The sequence below is a fragment of the Vanessa tameamea genome, chromosome 16 (assembly GCF_037043105.1).
Source record: "Vanessa tameamea isolate UH-Manoa-2023 chromosome 16, ilVanTame1 primary haplotype, whole genome shotgun sequence".
NCBI classification, from domain to species: Eukaryota; Metazoa; Arthropoda; class Insecta; order Lepidoptera; family Nymphalidae; genus Vanessa; species Vanessa tameamea.
Window position 1 is genome coordinate 10,427,965 of NC_087324.1, and position 22,811 is coordinate 10,450,775.

At 34.1% G+C, this 22,811-nt stretch overlaps 2 protein-coding genes across 3 annotated transcripts in view; both read left to right on the top strand.

The window, feature by feature from the left end:
- Nucleotides 1-8,643, top strand: part of LOC113399257 (calcium-transporting ATPase type 2C member 1) — a 38,261-nt gene extending 29,618 nt beyond the window's left edge. For both annotated transcript variants that reach the window (XM_026638348.2, XM_026638347.2), the window contains exons 7-19: nucleotides 830-961; nucleotides 1,618-1,784; nucleotides 1,991-2,136; nucleotides 2,941-3,143; nucleotides 3,581-3,760; nucleotides 3,928-4,025; nucleotides 4,788-4,875; nucleotides 5,051-5,180; nucleotides 5,487-5,656; nucleotides 6,064-6,227; nucleotides 6,723-6,856; nucleotides 7,538-7,641; nucleotides 8,052-8,643. In XM_026638348.2, the coding sequence (XP_026494133.1) occupies nucleotides 830-961; nucleotides 1,618-1,784; nucleotides 1,991-2,136; nucleotides 2,941-3,143; nucleotides 3,581-3,760; nucleotides 3,928-4,025; nucleotides 4,788-4,875; nucleotides 5,051-5,180; nucleotides 5,487-5,656; nucleotides 6,064-6,227; nucleotides 6,723-6,856; nucleotides 7,538-7,641; nucleotides 8,052-8,188 (1,853 nt within the window). In that variant the 3' untranslated portion in view covers nucleotides 8,189-8,643. The remainder of the gene's footprint in view (nucleotides 1-829; nucleotides 962-1,617; nucleotides 1,785-1,990; nucleotides 2,137-2,940; nucleotides 3,144-3,580; nucleotides 3,761-3,927; nucleotides 4,026-4,787; nucleotides 4,876-5,050; nucleotides 5,181-5,486; nucleotides 5,657-6,063; nucleotides 6,228-6,722; nucleotides 6,857-7,537; nucleotides 7,642-8,051) is intronic.
- Nucleotides 8,644-15,205: 6,562 nt separating this feature from the next.
- LOC113399258 (beta-1,3-glucan-binding protein-like) lies at nucleotides 15,206-22,731 on the top strand. The gene is made up of 9 exons (XM_026638351.2): nucleotides 15,206-15,365; nucleotides 15,673-15,963; nucleotides 16,228-16,388; nucleotides 17,767-17,927; nucleotides 18,430-18,581; nucleotides 19,383-19,501; nucleotides 19,602-19,725; nucleotides 20,495-20,643; nucleotides 21,314-22,731. Exons 1-9 carry the CDS (start codon nucleotides 15,230-15,232, stop codon nucleotides 21,509-21,511), a joined length of 1,491 nt encoding a protein of 496 aa, XP_026494136.2. The 5' UTR covers nucleotides 15,206-15,229; the 3' UTR covers nucleotides 21,512-22,731.
- Nucleotides 22,732-22,811: the final 80 nt, after the last annotated feature.

Sequence of the window (22,811 nt, forward strand, 5' to 3'; positions counted from 1 at the left end):
GTTAGTAGAATTGTTCATGTTCATAAAAGTAAATGCTTTGCCAATGCTGTTCATCTTCACGTTAACGTATCTCAGATTGAAGACATAAATTGTTGTCTCTTCGTTATATAAATTACCACAAAATTATATTATAATACAAATTCAGAAATTGAAAAGTTTCTTGCTTCGCGTCTGGATTTGTACTCCGACTCTTTGTTAGCCTTGTATTGAGACCCATGTAATATCTTATATATATATATATATATATTTATTGAAAACGATTAATTATTTAACTTTATTAGTGTTTTAGTAATAATTAATCACTACATTTAGTTACATAAAAAAAATAATTGCTGCAAGTCTTGAAGCTACAAGTTGATTGAGTTCATATTTCTTGGTGTTACGTATATTCAGTGTTGTTCGGTGGTCGTTTAATTCTCTAAATTAATAATGTCGTGCAGGTCTACGATAGCCCCGATAGAACCCTATCCACAATTATAGATCGTTAAAAGATAATTATAGTTAGTCTACAATATATATCCGAAAATAATCGTAAATTCAATGACTTGAGAGTTCAACGGGCGGCCATGTTTGACATTTACGGGAGCGTTCAGAAAGCTGTGCATAAACGATTATTGTTAGTTTTTACCACCTACGTAGAAAATAAAGATAATTTATATTCACAACCTTTATAAAAAAATTTATGAAAAGTAAATGATAAACAGCATTGGTTCAGCTTCATTTATTTCACCCGAGCGAAGTCGGGTTTTCATCTAGTATTGATTAATATGGTCTAGTAACACCTACCCAATCCTCCGGGTAGTTTAAAATAACGTTTATATTCTGGCAGGCCTACCGATCGTCGTAACGGTGACGTTAGCCTTGGGCGTGATGCGTATGGCGAAGAGAAATGCCATAGTGAAGAAGCTACCCACTGTTGAGACGCTCGGCTGTGTCAACGTTATATGCAGTGATAAAACCGGTAAGCTCTTTAATATCATTTTTGTCACAGCGATGACGTCAGAATATGTGACGTAAGTTGCACGTGGCACAGATCGTAATATTAATCCATATTATTATAAATAAATAAATAAAACATAATCAGCCTGTAAATTTCCCACTGCTGGGCTAAGGCCTCCTCTCCCGTTGAGGAGAAGGTATGGAGCATATTCCACCACGCTGCTCCAATGCGGGTTGGTGGAATACACATGTGGCAGAATTTCGTTGAAATTAGACACATGCAGGTTTCCTCACGATGTTTTCCTTCACCGCCGAGCACGAGATGAATTATAAACACAAATTAAGCACATGAAAATTCAGTGGTGCCTGCCTGGGTTTGAACCCGAAATCATCGGTTAAGATGCACGCGTTCTAACCACTGGGCCGTCTCGGCTCATCCATATTATTAACTTATTGTAATTATTTTGCTTACAAATTATCCCTAAGATACAATAATAAATAATGTCATATTAATATAATACTTTGTAAATATTTTTATAATATAATGTTGCTTGAATTGTTTTTTTTTAGAATTAAATATTTACGATCAACGAAATATAAAATGGAGCGATTTTATAGAATGATTGAAAAATCACGTCTTTGTTTAAATAAAAATACTTACATATTGTTTAACTTTAGGCACGTTAACAAAGAACGAAATGACGGTCACAACACTATCGACATCGGGCGGACATATCGCGGAGGTGACGGGGGCGGGGTACGGCGCTAGAGGGGAGATACAGCTCAGAGCTTACAAGGGCAGGGACCTCGACGTGGCTAGGATGGGCGTTACCAGCATGCTTGAGGTAAGAGATTGAAATTGTGTGAGCGGCTGTTGATCTTAAACGACATTATTTATTTGTATGTATTGCATAGTATTGGAACTATCTCAAGCCTATAAGATTTGCTACGAGAAGTACCTAGATGGAATGATGTTGAATGGATTGGATCTCTCTGTATCTGATAGAGTTATTAATTTCCATCCTATTTGCCTAACTTTCAAACTCCCCAGGTTGGAGTTTTATGCAACAACGCGACTATCCGTGACGACGTACTGTACGGCCAACCGACAGAGGGCGCTCTACTGGCCTGCGCCATGAAGAACAACATGCACGACTTCAGGGAACAGTACACTAGACTCAATGAAATACCTTTTAGGTGAGGTTATATTCATTTTATATATTAGTAAATGACTTAGAGTACCACTGCTGGGCCCAAACCTCTCCGCTTGGAGATGGCGTTTGCAGCGTATTCCCGTTATTATGCTGCGGGTTTGTGGTCATAGGTATGTCTGTAATCAGATATACCTATTTCAAAAAAACTTAATTGATTTTTAACTTTGACAAGACGTGGTTTGTCATTGGCAAACTAACTATGAACAGTCTCGTGAACAAGACATTCGTAGATAATGTCGAAATATCGAGCTCCATCAAATAAAAATAAAAAACATGCTAAATATCCCGTTTTAAATACTGTTAGTAACTATGAACATATATATATGAATGTATTTTTTTATTAAATATGTATATGTGTGTGTATAAAATGTATGGGAGTGTGTTCATATAATACATTTGATTATTTATTTAAAAATATACAGTTTAATTTAACCATTAGGAGACGACTTCTTCCAAGATCACTCGTCCATATCAAAACTTCTTTTAAAACAGAAATAAAAAAATATTTATAATCTTAAGCTTTAAATCTAAAATGTTTGTAATATTTAAATAACATTGTAAAATCAAATAAATATATAATTAAAATTAGATATATTAAAAGTAGTATTATTTAACAGTTAGTACCTTTATAGAGGTAATAAATAATAATTTTATGCGTCATATAATTACAAATGTGAAACGTCATATAGAAATCTATTTCCTCAGGTTTTTATAGCATGATTCTTTATATATCTTAGCAGGGTATGCCTAACGTACATCAATTAATGAATTAAATTTCGTTCATTAGTTCAGAGACCAAGATGATGGTAGTGAAATGTGCGCCAAAGTACCACGACGGAAGGGTAGTCGAGGAAGTGTTCGTGAAAGGTGCCATAGAGAAGTTGCTGCCGCTCTGTACCAACTACATCGACAGCGCGGGCAACTGCGTTCCCATCACGAAGGAGAAGCAGGCTGACTTCCTGAACGAGGCCTACAACATCGGGAGGATGGGTGAGATTCATTAATTTGTCTACTGGGAATCTAAATATCTATGATATATTATATGTTTAATTTTACAGCATGTTCTCAAACATGCGCATTCAAATGTCATGCCTTGATTATCAAAATTTCCAACAAACATGGGAAGAAAAAAAAATCAATGAAAACTATAAGGCAAAAGTAAAAGTTTAAAAGAATTGGAATAGTAAAAATGAGAGTGCCAACAAATAGTGATACCTTTTATTAATTTGGTTTCGTTTGAGGGACGAGGGACATAATAACATCATTCCAATATTAGCAGTGCCCTAACGATTACTGGCCTGGTTTATATTTTTAACAGTGTCAACACCGTCAGGTGGCCGTTTTCCTTCCCTACGTATATAACAAAAAAAAAAGTTTTATATAAGACGTACGTATAACGGCCGACGTGCTTTCGTGTTGCCCCCCAGGGCTGCGCATAATCGCGCTGTGCCGCGGGCGCAGCCTGGACGCGCTGACGTACACGGGCGTGTGCGGCGTGTGCGACCCGCCGCGGGAGGCGGCGCGCGACGCCATCGCCGCGCTGCGCCGCGCGCAGGTGCACGTCAAGATGGTCACCGGCGACGCGCGCCCCACCGCGCTCGCCGTCGGTGAGTGGCGCCGACCTCGCGGCTCCCTATTCCTGGCCGATGCGGTTCGGTTGTACTTAAGCTTATCGCGTTCCGACACAAACAGAGCGACGGGAAACTTTACTTTGATGGGGAAAACATTCATAATGCTAAAGAATAAATAAACATTTATATTAAAAAAATTTCAGCTCAAATGGTTGGACTCGACGTGTTACATTCACAATCTCTATCTGGGGACCAGATGGACAGCATGTCTGACGACGAACTGGACGCTATCATTGATTCGGTTGGTAATTTTATCAAAGTAATTTCAATTTATTCATTTCAAGTGACCTAGGACTCATAGATATAGGATAAAATTTCACCAAAAGGAATTGTCTTCAAAAAATCCTTTTGTATTTTTTTAATAGTAAACGAGTACAAGGGAGATCTCCGTACTGTTCGGCTACTCATGCTGGAATGAATCGTGCAACTGTTTTTTTGTTTGCTTGTATTATGCCCTGGTATATATAACTGGCCCTTCTGGCCCTTTACATTGCCACAGGGCTTGGGGGCGAATTCTAGATTCTGCTTTGAAATTTGAGCCCTAAAAGATCGCCTTTGGATGTATTTGGTGGGGTGGAGAGCGCTTTAGTCGGAAGACATCACTAGTGGGGATCTTGTTTGTGCGATATGGTGTAGATGGGTCTGCAGTTTAGGTAGTACTCGAATTTATAGTAAAATCTAAAATCGCTATGTTTTAATGTGGTAAATGATGATGATTTGATTCGATTATTAACATACAGAATATTATATTTCAATTTACTGCGTTGATAATTGTTAGCTAGTATTAGTTATCAACATAGTAATGTTATTGAAAATATATGAAATTATCTTTCTTAAAATACTTTGGATACTGAGACTATGGGTTATCGTCGTCCTCACTCATTTTATTAATTTAATTGAAAGGGAAAATTGGAATATTTGTAACTTCTTAACATCATTTTTGCTCATATTTTTTTATCTATGTAATACTTAATCTAATTTATATTTCGTTTTATACACACAGGTTACAGTATTCTACAGGGTGTCGCCGAAACATAAACTGGCAATTGTCAAGTCGCTACAAAGACTTGGCAATATAGTTGGAATGACAGGTGAGTTGATTAACGTACACTTTCTGTACATTTCCTTCTGAATTGTAATTGGTCTATATCAACCGATGATGCAATAAGGGACCAATGAGCTTTCAGTATTTTGTTGGATTAGTAAATTTGTCTGATGAGAGTTTAAAAAGTTGCAGATTATATTGATACTTTTTTTTATTAAAAGGTGACGGTGTTAACGACGGCGTGGCGTTAAAGAGAGCGGATATCGGAATCGCTATGGGTCGGAACGGCACTGACGTGTGCAAGGAAGCGGCTGACATGATCCTTGTTGACGACGACTTCGCAACCATCATGTAAGTACTTTACTTGTCGGCAAAATTTCTAGACAAGTCACGCAAATGGCAATGGCAATTACAAAATGATATAATTATTTGATTTCATAGAGATACGTGATTAAAGTGGGGCGATGGAATTTGTTTAGAATCGGATTATAGCAGTAGGGGGGCTAATGCAATATGATAAGTGGTTTTCTTGGTCCGGAATTGGCATTTAAAGAAATATTAACCTTTACTCATATTGATATATCAGTCAAGATCGAAGATGCTTAATCACTCGTACCTCCAATTTAATGTAATTTGTAATTCAAATGTTCCCCACAGATCCGCCATCGAGGAGGGCAAGTGTATCTTCTACAACATCCGCAACTTCGTCCGCTTCCAGCTGTCGACGTCCATCGCGGCCCTGTCGCTGGTGGCCCTCGCCACTCTGCTGGGCGTGCCCAACCCGCTCAACGCCATGCAGATACTGTGGATCAATATCATCATGGACGGTCAGAACGCTGGCGATTCTTTGTTTATTTATAATATCATTCTACCAATATAACCATTAAGAAGCACTACGATTGCCTCCTCGATCTAGACGTTAGATCGTAAAGATCGTAAGGTCTAGTACCTAGTGAAGTTGGAAAGTGGCAAGATTATTACTAATCGTGCCTAGAAAAGTACGCAAGTCGGCGGTCTAGCGTTCGATTTCTCCAGTCGCGTACAATATAAACACAAAATGTATACGAAGCTACTCGGTTGGAGTGAATTCGTCAAAACATATTCTATCGCCATAAGGCAGCACCGTCGATATCTGTCAGTACCAACGTCGTTGAGTAGCGTTGACCATCTGCCCCGGAGGCCGGTCACCGGTTCTCGTCGATTGATTAATCGAAGGAAACCGTATGACCCGCAGGCCCGCCGGCGCAGTCGCTGGGCGTGGAGCCCGTGGACCGCTCGGTGCTGCGGCGCCGGCCGCGCGACACGGCGCGCCGCATCATCTCGCGCGCGCTGCTGCTGTCCGTGCTGCTGTCCGCCGCCGTCATCATCGCCGGCACGCTCTGGGTCTTCAACCGCGAGGTGACCGCCCGCCCGTGCCACACTGTGATCGGTGACGCCGACAAACGTCTCCTCCTAGCTTAGGGGGAGTCGACCTGTGCCCCTGCACAGACCGTGCATCTCATCTTGCTGGCTCTATCTTTTATGGGGTTCGTTTGTTTGGGGGGAAAATTTACAAAATAAAACTATAAAAGGCTAAAAATAACGTATAAAAGATAACGAGGAGGAAGAAAAAGAAAACCATGTATTAAAAAAAAAAAAAAATTCATCTCTTGCGAAAACATTGCGTTACATCGTGCAGAACAACCAGCTATTCTTTCTGATATACCATAACTTTAACATTCAACATAACTTAACAACATCAATGAAATTAGGTATAAAATATATTGGGTATAAAATACTTTAGGTATAAAAATAAAATTCTTTTAATTAAAAAAAAATTACCGTCAATTAGACACATGACACCAATTGTTTCTCGAATACGGTCTAACCGGGCATTAATTGTCAACTTTTCAGATGTCAGACAACAAGATAACGCCGCGTGACACGACGATGACCTTCACCTGCTTCGTCCTGTTCGACATGTTCAACGCGTTGTCGTGTCGCTCGCAAACCAAATCGATCTTTCAAATCGGTTTCTTTTCTAACAAGTCAGTATATTTTATTATTTATTGAAGTTAAACTTTGTTATGCTGTTCTAAGGTTCATTTTTTGCTTTAACAATTGATCCCCTAAAAATGAAATTAAAAATACCTATACTTCTTTTTTCAAATGTTTTTTTTTTTATTTAAATAGTCTTTTTACTAGATTTAGTGGAGTGCCTAGAGTGTCTAAATCATACAAACCTAGGACTTTTGTTATAGTGGATGAAAAAATAAATAAAAAAATGGAATATTTAGCTAATAACATAAATAAAAAAGTTTACCTATTGAAAATTTGTGAAATTTAACGAATGGAATAATATAAATATGCCTTATTTGTTATTAAATTTAACGTAAGCTTTAAATTTATTTAATGGTAGCAGAGCAAAGCTGTAATATAATATATTTATATACCAAAACAAGGACGTTTTACAATAAATGTACATTTAATATTTTTAATCAACTAATAAATATATATACGAATTATTTAAAATAATAATAGCTAAATAAAAGCAAATCGTCCGATAAAAATAATAATATAATCATAACCTAACATTTTTTTTCGTACCTTAAATAGATACTAAAAGGTTATATTTAAAAAAAGGTTTAATAATAATTAATTTTATTTATTTCAGTAATCTGCCATAGATTAGACACTTTGTGTTTAAAATATTTTAATATTTATTTCAGAATGTTCTTGATAGCAGTGACTCTAAGTCTAGTGGGACAAATGTTGGTAATCTACTTCCCACCATTACAGAGGGTGTTTCAAACTGAGGCGCTCACTGGACACGGTATGATATTGTTTTCAATTATTTAATAAGTTTTTTTTTTATTTAAACATTACTGTAATATAGTATGGCTAACTATGTTGGCTAAAGGTGGTTCCGAGACGTTCAAGTATGAACATGAAAAAGTGGTATCAGCTACGGGGAGAGGGGGGCTTCTGCTTTGTCGATAGAGATGTACAACTTTACGCTCGTAAAAATAGTTAAGGAAACATTCCATTTGTTGACATCGATTCAAATAATGGAATTACGCTTACATTCAAGGAATATAATTGTAATCACAGAATGATGTAATTCAATAATGAAGATGGCTTGCGTGTAGCGTTCCTAAATTTTTTATAAGATTTTTTTTTATATTATACGTCGTTACAAAACAGTATTATAACAATATGTATCAAATGTTTTTCTCTTTTCAGATCTCATATTCCTAGTCTGCCTAACATCGAGCGTTTTTATCGTAAGCGAAGTCAAGAAACTCATCGAGCGAACGTTGAAGAAGCGATCGTTCGGAAAGTTCTCGACGAAGCCACACGACGCCCTGGATTTTGTATGACACGAGTCCGAGAGGAAGACTCAGTAGGCGCCCGCGGCGGCCCGAGTCGCTGCGGCGCGCCGCCCGCCGGGCCGCCCGCCGGGCCGCGCGCGGGTGACGCCCCGTGCGCGCACGTGGACGCCGACGGTGCCAGTGACGAAGTGCGAGTGTGTTTCTGTGACAAAACGCGGCGCGGTGCGCCCGAAGCGAGTGCGGGCGCGGTCGGCCGGCCCTTCGCGATATCCGACGGCAAAATCGATATTCCTTTTTAACTCTATTAATCCGTGTCGCAGTATTTTTGTTTAGTAGCAAATTTTTTTTGATATACTTTTGTAGTGTAGACTAAGCGGAATCTTGGAATGTAACTTTATTTTTATTAGTTACGCTTACTGATATTGATGTTGTTAGATTAAAGTGGTTAGTTAGGTTACGATTTTGTGAATTATTTATTTCGATTGTGTTATTTCTTTTAGATCTAACAAGGATAGTTCGTAGAGATTAAAAACATTGTGTCTATTTTCATTCAAAGAATGTCTAAGATTTTGTAAGATTCAGTTGTATTGTCAATTTAATAATTAGTACAGATCTTAACGAATAGTGTAATTCAATATTTTTTCTATAACTTTACAACTTTACTTTTTTATTTTTTGTTTATTTATAAAGTACAAGAATTTTTAATTTCTTTTATTTTTTATTTCCAACCGTAGACACTTTTCAATAGTATTTATGTGTTTATTGTTTTTATGTCTGTGTATTTTCATTTTATTAGTTTTAGAAATATGTGGGGATCTTAGTTGTAGGTATTAAAGGTACTCGATCAACTCGTTTTCTACATTAAGGGTCTTTTTTAATAAATGTAAGATTAAATTCTTATTAAAATAAAATAGCCTAAAAGGTTGGAATTAAACTCCATAATTCAATAAAAAATAATCAATGATTGGAATAAATGTTTTTGGAATTTTCCATAGAAAAATTGCATGGAAATTCCATGGAAGTGGTAAACAATGATAAGATTTTAATGCTGTCTATTGAAATAAAAATAATAAAGTTAAATTATTCTAGAAAATATAGTGATTATAAATAAAATATTTTGAATATAAATTTAAATTTAGAATTCAAATTTTCCTAATTCAACGGATGATTAATAAAATCTATTCTGCTGCCTCTAAGAATATATCCGTGATTTATATTAACGTCTGAGGTGAGCTACATTTCCTTACCTATTATATATAGGATTATATAGGATTTCCAAAACTTAAATTAATTACCATTGATATTGTGTAGTGTAGGTATCTTGATACACAATTACACACATAGAAACCTCACGTGGTAATTTTAGTTTCGAAGAACAAGCGTTGGTTATCTTAAATAAAATTTTCTTCGTGAATGTCATATAATGTTTAAAAAATATTAGGAACTTTTTAGTAGGAAATTATTGTTTCTATGATCTAGCCTAACTAGGGTCTAAATTATAGTGAACTTATAAAAAATAAATGAGATCTCTTGATACTTGATGTTGAAAGAATGCAAGACGGAAAACCTAAACTAGGTTTTATACTGGCATTGTAAGGTTGTATCAAGTTGTACGGGCTGTGATAGTAATGTCTTTTGTTTTCAAATAGTTGTGGCGTTTTATTTTGATGAAACAAAACTGATTTAAATTTTCATATTATATTTCCGTCTCGTTAGTGATTTTAGAGATTACATTAAGATTAATTGTTGTATCTCTTCAGTTTGTGTGAATATAAATTTAGATTTATAATATGCAGTATTGTCGTTGCTTCTGGCATAATCTTAAAAAAAAAAAAAAGTTAGTATTTTTTTTGCAATTTCTATATATGTTGATGTCATAATATCATACAATAATTATCTCGTGCACATCAACGTCTGTGCTCTTATTTATCTAGAAAAAAAAAAAAGTATAATCTTTGGTTTTGGTGGCGATTGAAATGTATTATAGGATATGCTTTATTTACCGTTCTAAGTCATAGCGGTATTGTATACCATTAGATAAGTAATCGATATTCAAAAAAAAAAAAACTCCATTCCACGAGTCGAACTAATGGGGATTAAAATACTCGCATCTCATTGGTCAATGAAGGTCACGCGCATTGACCAATGAACGGAAGAGAAATTTCCTTTGTGAGATCGTTTCTTGCGATGGACTTTGAACATTCTGCTTTGTCATATTTGCTCTTGAAATTTATGTACATAAAATATTCAAAAAGGTTTTATTGTTTTGATGTTTTAGATACTTATAGTATTTGCGAGGAAACTAAAGGCGATAATGCATAATGAATTTTCCAACTAGACATGAAAAGTCAAGTTGAAAAATTACTATCCACTAATATATTCAGATTGAGAAATTAATTGTACTAAATATTATATTGTGATCATCCATTACAGTTTGTAAATATCTCACTGCTAGCAAATCTACCAATTCCTCTATTCAAAACAAGCTTTCCTTCTTACACTTACAGTATGGATCTTAATCGCGGGTGTATAGTGTATTATAACTAATATGTATTCGAATATCCCAATAGAAATATTTTCATTAAATATTATAAATATTACTTACTTATTATTTAATATATATCTATATGTTAAAATATAGTATTTATATATGTTACAATAGTAAATATTGTATAGTGGTGAAACTACTTTTGATTGGTAGCATGGTTAAAAGTATTTTTGATGGAGATGTAGATTTGATAATCTATGGTTTTGCACTGTGTTGCTGAATAATGCATTTATGCTTTGAGTGATTCCAAGCCATGCGATGGGAAAGGGTGTGTGGGAGTCTTGACTGAGTGCAATATTACCTGTACGCTCTATGTTACGTCACGCTTTTGCATCCAATAATCCTTACTCATTGCAAGTTAATCACAAATAAAAACCTATGTCTTCACTTAACTGTACTTTGACTAAATTTATCAGTAAACTATAGTTTTGATTAGGAAATACTTTTGACTGTGACATAGTCAATGTTTTAATCTGTATTCAATATGGAAGCATTACACCCGCTTATTGACTTTCAGTAATTAAGCATCAGTTCTGAAAGAAACACTGAGATGTCACTGTCTGAGATGTGATGATGATGATTGTGATGAATTCATATCGTAGAAATAATGAATCACACATCAATGGTATAGAACATGTATTTAATTATAAAGGTAAGGGTGCACCTCTTTGTAAACATGTGTTATGTCAACAGTACACAGTACCGTAGGCACAACTATATATGTATGTATAATGAATTCTTATTTAAGAAATGTTTAGAATTAATAAATGAAAAAATACCCTCAATTAAGTATTAACCACATCAAAACATTCCATAGAATTATTACATTTTTTTTTTTGATAATTCGTCTGCTAATGATGTAATATTTAAAAATAAAGTATTTGAAGATTCATTTCGTAATTCGATATTAAAAATATTGATGATTGACGAGGAAACATCTTTGTTGAAGAAATTTATATTTGATTATTTAAAAACGTCTAAATTATTTCAAAACATGATAAAAGTCTCATATTAAGTTTGGGCCGATTTAATTTGACATTAGCTTTGTTTGACACACGGGCACACCTAAATGAAAAAAAAAAAAAGTTTCATACAGTTATTTCTATAGTTTGTAAGTGTGTAATATAATTATTTATTATATCCACTTCAAAATAACTAAAACTCTTCATTGTTCAATCCTTTTTCGAATATAAAAAATAAGTTTAAAAATTATAGCCTTTACTAAAATACTTTCTGAACAATAACTTCTGAGAATTCTTAAGTATAATATATTTAAAAACTTATGGTACTATTGGTAAGATGTAGCGTTTGACTCTCTATACATTTATATATTATCTGTAATGTAGATTATATTTAACAAATAAAAAAAAAAATGTTCGTGAATTTTACACACGTACTTGGTACGTCTTTTATAATATTTACTAATCATGTAATCATTTCCATCAATTAATCTTGAGTGTAACAAAACGGGTATATTTTCGTGTATGTATAACATATATATATATATTTGTGTATGTATATATGTTTTCTTTCTCGGTGCTTGGGGTTTCTCTGACTTGTCTAACAGGAAGTACTGAGAAGCGCTCGCTGTACAATAAACTGTAATAATCTAAATACAATATTCCTAATATTGGATTATAAATCGTAAATTAATCTATTATAATCGTATAAATTGTAAATCTAATTTAAAAATAAACTTTATTTAAATTTGCTCTTACCAAATTTTTTACCGTGATATTAATTTTCTATTTCTCTTCTCATGCATGACAATTTTGACAGAATAATGTCGTATTATAAATAAGACGCAATGAATAAAGTAAATATCTGATTTGCGATCAATGCTTCTAAGCCCGCGCCACACCCACACACACACACAGCCACACAAACACACACATGCACACACACAGAAACAACAAAGTGATTGTACTACGTCATAAACCTGTACACACATTACATCGATACGAAGTGTCAACAACAGCTGGCTGAAGTATACGCGAACGCATAGAATACCAACAAATCAAGCGTTTGCTTTACATAAGATTTGCTATAAGCAGCGAGTTAGTTGTCTATTATCAATTTTTTTAAATAAAACAGTACGCTTTTTAATTCTACCCACATATTATTTTTCAGTATTAATAATTTTTTTAGAAAATAAAATGAATTAAGTGTTCGATGGAAATTGTTACACGGTACGTAACTCTTTTTAAATCTTCATACAATGTGTTTTCATATCTATTAATTAAGATTCAATAGGGAACACTGCGAGAAAATATACTTGTTAGCTATTTATATCGAAACTTGTTTTATTTAAAGTTTTATTACCCATCGACAACCCTTCTTACTAAGATCACAATTTCGAATATATAAGGTAGCTTGATCTTTTTGACAGATGTAAATTTTTCTGATCGACATAACTTTGCAATGACGAATATATTATTTTCTTAAAGGAATGATTTTAAAAATTGTAAAAATATTTAAAAAAATACATATAATACAAAAGTTCCTAAAGATTCAAGCGTTATCCGAAAATTTTAAGACTTTTTCTATTATATTTTATTGCTTCAAAGTAAAATTTAAATAGAAACACAGAAAATAATAGATGCTTGTACAATGTTACATCGGTCGGACGGTAGGGACGCGAATAACAGGCAGTAACTGCTACAAATATCGATTACAAAAATCCTTATTAAAGATCATTGTTAAGTTATTGTTACGAACGGGGGTCCTTTTGGTTGGGGTCTTTTAAGAAAAATAAGTAAAAAAAAAATTGCATTCTAATTTGAATTACGCATTCCATCGTTCCATCAAATCAAATCAAAATATACTTTATTCAAGTACGCTTTTACAAGCACTTTTGAATCGTCATTTAACAAACTATTTAAAGTAAAGTTACCCTCGGTTCGGAATGTAGATTCTACCGAGAAGAATCGGCAAGAATCTGAGTAGTTACTCTTTTTCAACATCTAAAAATACAGTCATGTTAGTTAATTACAATTATATATGTATGTTGTGTTTCCTGCCTAGAAGTCAACAAGCATTAACTCCGCGCTTTTTTATCATCAATATGATCTTGTATCGAATAATATGGCTTCTTTACCAATGTATTTTTTACAAATGATTTTAATCTATGAAACGGCAAAGTTAAAAATGTCTGCAGAATTTTATTATAGAAGCGGATACCTTGCCCCAAGATTTTCTGTTTCTCATCACTAGCCGCCTGTCAAAAAGATTATTAAATTTTATTTTAATCGGCTTATTGAACTTGGGTGCGACATAAATACCAGACAATCTGACACTCGCTGTCGAAAATATTGCATTTAATGTGACGTCCACCAGCTTTCAATGTCCGCATACCGGAAGCAATAATAATTATTGACTTAGATGTTAGAGGTATAGGTATACGAGATAAAATATTGTCATAATAGATGCGCCAGTGCCCAGAACTCGCTCGAGTCGTATTGCATTGCTATACCATGCTTGTTATGTACATGTAAAAATCAATTTTTTTCGTAGGGAAAAATCACGTAACTTAAAAAAATTCTGTAATATTTTTAAAATGTTTTTAAATAATAATTGAACCGACTTTCTGAGAAGTATGAACATTAATATTTTTGATTTATTGAAATTTGTATTTATATTATTATTTTATTAATTTTAAAAAAATATATCAATTCCAAACATTGTATATTAAAAATAACTGATTCTCTATAAAGCTCGTATACGTTTGATTAGGCGATACATATAAACACAGTGTTGTTATAAATAAGTATTGATATTTTATATCTATTCGCACAGCTATCAAAACAGGTTATTTAATTGCGTTTAATGCTTTATTTTTTATTTTACTGTGTTTAAAGTCGTTTCTTAATTTTATTTTAATTTATTCAATTAATATTTAAATTTTTCATACAATTCCTCTTTAAAGATTAGTAATGGGAACAGACATGGATCCCATTGAACTATGAAGGAAAACCTGCGTTTACGCACAAACTAGTCTACTAGAAAAATCCTGCATTAAGCCGCACCAGTCAGAAAAGAAACATAATAACATTAAATAGGTCAGTGGAGTATAGAGTATCTTTGTATCAATTGTAGTCGTTGAGAAAATGGTCCGTGGAAGTCATGATACAGCCATAAACATATATTATGAATGAATAGTTTGTAAAAGTTATCGATAGCTTTAGACTGATATCGTAATAATCCTTATAGGAATAGAATCACCATCACAAAATATTATAAAATAAAGTCCTCCCGCCGCGATAAACTCAAACACTACCAAAATATTTTTTTTACGGTTTTCACTAATTCGCGTTCATGAGGTCAGGTGTATAAGATGCTGATGTTGAAGTTGTCAGAAAAAATGTCAAGATATATGTGTATCCCCTGAGACTTATTACATACTGGTTACAATTAAGATTTTATATTTAAGATATTTTAGCATATGGTCTTAACTCTTGTACTCAGGCCAAGATAAAGCAAAGTTGAGTAGTGGGGGTAATTCAATGAACGAGTAGTATTTCTCATCTTACACGAGTCACAAGATGACCTCCAAGGTGATCGCGTTCCTGTTCGTCTTCATTCTCAGTGTCCAGGGCGGATTCGACGATTGGAAATATGAAACCCCTACAAGATCAATACAAGCTTTGAAACCTAAAGGTTTACGTGTATTCCTACCAGGTACGAAATTTTGTTCTTTAGATTGAATTTCGTTTATTCTGTAGATAGAGAAAAAAATAAAATATCATTGAATTTTAATACATACGTTCTGTCTGTATGCAGTCATGTATTAGTGTATAAATATTAATCAGTTGATCCGTCGAAGTAAATAAAATCTTTTATATATTATGATTTACAAATGCCAATGCTATTCATATTAAATATTTTAGATAAGCAGACGATTCGTGAGTTCGCTTGTACATGTTTTTGTTATAAACTCGTTTATAATAAATATAAGATTATATCGAGGTTTTCGTGTAATAAACAGGTGACCCGCGAATTAAATTGTTTTTATTTGAGGGATACATTCAAAATGATACACAAAATACATCTGTGTTCCTGAACAAAAGGGATTTTTGGGGTTTTGGGCAGAAACAAAAGAACCGAGACGGGTGGATATTTGAAGATCGCAATATTGCTTTGGAAGTTGGTCAAACCATTGTGCATCGATCCTTCGTCTCTATCGGAAACCCATTTATCAAAACGAATGGTACGAACAAAGACGCCTTGCTTCAACTTGCTGGATATTATTCGCCGATGGGAATTTTTACTGTTGAAGGTTTGTTAATTTCATTTTATTTGGACATTTTTGAGATCCGATGTGTATGCTTATAGTTTTTACAAACAAAACAGAAAATTTAATACGATTGAAGGTTATAGTTGATATTAAATTATCATGATAGAGTACTAGGCTGATTTTTTTTTGGCTGTTTCTGTCGAGGTCTCTTCGCTAAGCGATATTTCTTTTGACATACGCGTTACATATGTGCATACGTAAAAGTTAACCAAATGATGAAATCATATTTTACTTTTAAAATTTTAGTATTAGAAGACCCAGCTGCTCGCGGGGCTCATTGTCCGGAAACCGCCACCAAGGTCAGAGGTGGCTACGCCTGTGCCCAAGAAGTAATTTTCGAAGATAATTTCGACAACTTTCGTGAAGATCTTTGGCAGATTGAACAGTATATACCGTTTAACCATCCTGTTAGTATCCATAGCTTTATTTCTCTAATTTAACGGAGTTTATTTACTTAACGAAGGTCGTGGGTCAAAACTGAACACGCAAGTTCGATTAACATTGAAGGTTCAGAAAAAGACATCGCAAAATCTTCATATAACAAAAAATATTTAATACACTAACTATTCTGCATCCACTGTGGCATCCAGTGTGGCAATATAAAATTTAAATATTCATATTTCCAACACACCACGCTTCAGTTATATTTTCGCAAATAGGAATGTCCTGCGTTCCTTATTTAAAATGAATTTGTCCAAAATAAGATTAAAATTGTACTTCAGTTCAGTAAGGCAATAATAAAAAAATGTAATTGCTATAAATTCTGATTTGATTACGTATAATATATTTTTTGTCGTTATATCTTTTGTCTCGTTGGTCTAGTGGCAAGCCTATATGGCTTCAATAAAAGGTTATTAGGTTTTTTAAGAAATCTTCAGTCGCAGCCCGTTTGGCAGAGGCGGACGAGCACGTAAAGTCGTTGATACTGAACTATCCGGTCGTAATAGATTACTTTCTGTTAAGAATATTTCTAACGTTAAACTCAAAAAGGTTTCTTTAAGATAAAATAATTAATAAGTTTAACCAATTTGATTTAAATTTTAATTTTTGCTTTGTTTACTCTAAGTGATCCCACGCACACACAAGATGGCTTATCTTGTAAACGTCACTCACTGATAGTAATGCACGCCGATAATTTAATCCTTTAACGTGAAGAAAGCCTTATTGTGTGAATAACTCCAAAATTGTTTAAGGAATCATTTTAATGCTTTTGATGAGATGTCAGCGTATATTATACTTTAGGCTTACTGCCTAGTATATATGTATGTCAGTGTACCAGAAAACTACGCATGAGGGTCTATGATGGACAAACTTATAGTATAGTTCGTATATACGCCTGTCATAGTGTATATACACTCGTACACTAAAACATCACCAGCCCATTGGCCCAGTCTTCATTGAGAATGTTCGAGTGGGCGGAATCGGTTACTAAGACATTATAATTTTCTCACCCAATTCAAAGTACGCTATCAGTGTTAGGTACCTTTTCGTTTCCTGGTCACCTCAAAAATAGTTTAAATTTTGACTACAGTCGGCATAAAGTTGGCCATTTAAAACTTTCTTTTTAGTAAAAGCCTGACAAAATAATCTGTTCTATTGATGCTATATTTCTACGATACTTTAGTTTGTTACTGATATTTTAAATTATAATGTAAGAATATTTTTTTCTATCTAAATTTTCATTGCTTTCCCCGTTTATTAATTATTATTAATTATGAAGGCAATCATCTCAAAAGCACAAAATATTGAGCTTGAAATATATATATTACATTTTAATATACACAGGAACATCCGTTTGTGTCTTATCAAAGGCCGCTGTCTTCAGATTCAAATTCCAATATTTTCATTGAAAATGGTTTTTTGAACATTGTACCCAAACTTCAGCAGGACATATTAAAGCAAAAAAACGAGTCTATTCAGACTGGCGCCTTGGATCTGTTAAGCGGGTTCGTTATATTATTTATTAATAAAGAGACACATACATTTATAACATTTTACGTAATTTTAAAGAACATTAATTTCACCAAAACCTCGATGAACGAATTGGTCGAAATCTCTCGTATTTTTATACATTAGTTTTGTTTTTCTTCTCTTTTACTATTTGCTTGTTTTTGCCGACGGACAAACATACTACGTGATGGTAGGTGGTAACCACCGCCCATAGACAATGGCACTGTAAGAAATATTACATTGGCAATGGGCCGCCAACCTTGGGAGCTAAGAGGTTATGTCTATTGTGCCTGACTCACATTTCGAACTTGAAAGCAACAATACGATACTAGAATCAATCAAATACAAAAGTAGAATGTCTGATGATCAGGAGGTACCTGGGTTACTTGCAAGTATTTATTCGTTACTACAGTATTAGTCACTACTGTTACATAAGTTGTTGTTTGTAAGAAAGTTATATACATAAGCACATGTGCTTGTGTCATTTTTTTTCTTCAGATGTACCGGAGATACGTGCGTGATGAAAGCAACTGGTGTGAACGTTCTACCGCCTATAGTTAGTGGACGATTGACGAGTGCCCGGTTTGCTTTTACCTACGGAACTATTTATATTCGTGCCAAGCTGCCCAGGGGTGATTGGATTTATCCAGGTAAATGAAAATAGCACCGTCTTAAGCACAACAAGTGTACATGTATAGGCTTAGTTAGGCTAGCTTTTATGAGACCCCTTAGGTGACCTCAGGTGACCAACATTAGCAAGTCGCCCCTACAATGGCATCCAGCGTTTTGCACACCCTGCACCCTGAATTAAGACGGGCTTGCCACTTCGCTCTTCACCATAAACATTTGAGCTACATGAAATAACGTTGTAGTATGTACATTATATTTGAAACTCTGCAAAAACGTTTAATAAGTTAAAGTTCATGGAAAAATAAATAATGTACCGAGAAAAAATATCAAATGCCTTAGTTAAGTTCTTTGCAATAAACAACAATAGTATAATATAAATACACAATTTAGAGTAACATATTCGTACAATCCACGATACATTGTTGCTACACAAATTGATTCTTGTAATATTTATGATGCGAGGATCCTATTTGATATTATCCGGAAATATATTTATTTCCATTCCGGTATATAATTACTTTCTTATTTAGCTTTTCTTCTCGTGTTTTTGTTGATAATTTCGATCTAATAAGTATACTATAATGTGGTCAAACTTTTAGTTCTATTACGTATTTTGACACTACGATTGGTGTTGATTTTAATGTCACACGATATAAGTTCCCCAACGAGTTGTTCTTCCATATGACGTTTTTCATATTTTTCTCCTGGCATTCTACTATTCGTTCATCACCGATGACTTGTTATGTTACAACGAACATTGAATTTCCCTTGAAAAACTGTTTCAGAAATAATTTTTATTACTAACAATCAAACAATTTCAGAAATACTTCTGGAATCTTCGACGAAAAAATACGGCAGCTTAAACTACGCATCGGGTCTTCTAAAAGTTGTGCTGTCCCGTGGTAATGTAGACACGAACAGCCGACATCATAGTATCCATGTTAGTTATCTCAATTCATTTACTAATTATAATTTAATACATCAATATAAGTGGAATTGTGCACTTTGAATTGATTGACGTTATTCAAATCTCTTTTCAGGAAATTAGCGGAGGTCCGGTAATAAACGCTAAGTGTCGCGATTCCTTAGAGTTTTATTATAAAAAAATGTCTGAAGGATATTGGAGCGATGACTTTCACGAATACGCTCTTCAGTGGACACCAGGTATTCTTTATTTTGGGTCATCTGTTTGTAACCTTTAAACTTATTTTTAGTATGAATGGGTTAAATTTAGACTAGTTACCAACGCAAGATATGCATTTTTCTATGCAAAAGTGTTTGCGCAAACCCAGGTTCACTCTCTATTCCCAAATTGTCCTGAAGTCAAATGGGTAAAGCCATCTAATGGCATGTTGTTGCCACCACCCATAGACTTAGGAACTAAGAGATTATGTATCCAGTGATTATAATTACACTGGCACTCCCTTCAAACTTGAATATTTATTTAGCTCGGTGGGGGTAAATATGATGACATGACGAACGAACCCAGAACTTAAAATCAACCTTTCACTGTTTTCTTATCTCTTCTACATTACGAAGCAAAGATGTCGTCCAAAATTTTGAGTCTTTATTTCTTGTAGTTCAGTCAATATATTGGCTTTTATATTTATTTTACTTTTTACAAATTCCGTGACAATAAATACCCATAGATGTCATAATAATTACTTAACTTTTGTATCAATAGTCTATTCCAGTCGAAAAAGGATTGAATATATACAAACCTTAGATTTACGTATTTCATGCGATTTGTCAACACAGCTATATTGAACGCCACTAACAGTTCTTGATTGTTGATATGTCTTAAAACTATTCCGCTTATGGACATATATTTTGGAATTGGAATATACTATAGTGTACTACTGTCCCTAAAAGTGTTGTGTAATCAAACCACGTGTGTCTTAAGTATTTAAATGTTTCGTTATATTAATCTTAGAAAGGATATCCTTGGACGTGGACGGCGTTAATTTTGCCACGTACCTGCCAGGACCTGCGGGGCTGCGCGCATGGTTGCCTCAGTCCTGTCGTGGGGAGTGGTACCAGTTGTTCCGAAACGCGTCCGCCATGGCACCTTTTGATCATCACGTAAGTCCAAGATGAATTAGCATTTTTTTTTATTTTAAATAATTAGGTGAATTGGCAAATGGGTCACCTGATGGCAAGTAGTCAACTCCGCCCATAGACATTGCCACTAAAATATCCTTTATAGCATGATACCCACCTGAATTAAGATATTATGTCCCTTTAACCGATAGTTATACTGGCTCATTCAACCTTCAAAGTTTTGGAGTTGAATATATCATGAGTGGATGTTAAACCAGATGGGTTTGCACAAAGCCCTAACGTCAGTCATTGATTAAAATAGAATGCAATTAAATTCTTGTCTTTTGCTATGTATGAACTAGTTTTGAGTAAAAGTTTGATTAGTTAATGTACAATTTCATCAATAAAAATCATTTAATATTCAAGGCTTCTTTTCGTCTAACAAAAATATGTTTACTTTATCTAAAACACAGTCGTCCGGCATAGACTAAACTCTGACATGGACTTGTCGTCTAAACTTGGCGTATTGTCAAATATGATAAATAATAATTAAAGACAATAAGACTTAGACATAGACAATTTAACTACTTTTTACTAATTGTTATATTCCTCATAGCTAGCACAAAATTTCTAACTTTAGTATATTTCGTATTTATTATAATTATTTCGTATTTTTCTGACTAGTGCCGCGTGATTGAATATTCTTTTGCAGTTTCAGATAGCTTTAGGTGTCGCTGTTGGTGGCACTATGGAATTTCCGGATGGACTCAAATCAGGTGGTAAGCCGAAACCCTGGAATAATAGGGGACGCAAGGCCACCCTTAGTTTTTGGCAAGATAAAGAAAACTGGTTACCAACTTGGACCCAACCTGGATTGGTTGTCGACTATGTCAAAGTTGTGGCTTTGTAATCAATTCTAAAACTTCTATGACTGAAATATAACTAAATGTTTATCAAATAGTTCACAAATCAAATCAATTTTATTCAAGTAAACTTCACAACGAAGCGTTTTTGAATCGTCGATATTAAAAAAACTACCACCGTTTCGGAAAGCAGCCTCCAGCGAGAAGAAATGGCAAGAAACTCGCATAGTTGCTCTTTTCAAATAAACAGATTTACAATGCTGTTTTTTTTTTACAAAAATTAGTGTCCTGTGATGGAACCCGAGCCTAAATCCAGGCGTTTTTTTCTAAAAAGTACTCATTTAATGAATAATAAGACTTATTTATTATTGTAGTCTTAATAAACTTTTTAAATTTCGTAAATGGTAAATTGGTTACATTTCCCGGTATCTTATTATATATGCGTATACCATTGCCCAAAAACGTTCTCTGTACCGTATGCAAACGGAAAGTAGGGATTACAAGTTTATTCTTATTTCTTGTATTAATTGTATGTTTATCAGCTTTTATGGACTACTTTTGTATATTCTACTGTATAAACATTATATTATCATAAATATATTGTGAAGCAGCCGTTAAAACACCTATTTCTTTAAATTTTTCGCGTAATGATGTCCTAGAGCTAATATTATAAATAGTTCGGATAGCTCTTTTTTGCAGAATAAATACTATTTCAATATCTGCTGCATTACCCCATAACAACATTCCATATGACAAGACTGTGAAAATTACTAAAATAAACTAGTTTAGCAGTACTTATGTCCGTGAGTTTTCTTATTGTTTTTATTGCATAAATGGCACTACTTAGTTTCCCTGATAGGGCATACAAATGGGTGCCCCACTGAAGTTTGGAGTCAAGGGTTGTTCCTAGAAAGGCCGTCGACTCAATAAACTCAAGCCTTTCATTATTCAAAATGGCGGCAGAAGAATTTTATTTGACATTTGGCAGCGAAAACATAATACATTTAGTCTTTTTGGCATTTAGTACCAAATTATTTATGTCAAACCAACCAAGAACCCGCGACAGAGCACTGCTTACAACGTCATAATTGTTTATTTTTCTCTTGAGTTTCAAAATAAGGGATGTATTATCTGCAAACAGTACAATGTCGCAAGTCTTATTTACAAAATAAGGTAAATCATTTATATATATTAAGAACAGGAGAGGTCCTAAAATTTAACCCTGTGGTACACCCATTTGCGCCAGAGCGCCATTTGACTTTGCACCGTTAACAACAACCTTCAAAACTCTTTCATTAAGGTAGGAGGAAATGAATTTCAATGCAGGGCCCTTGATTCCAGAATCAA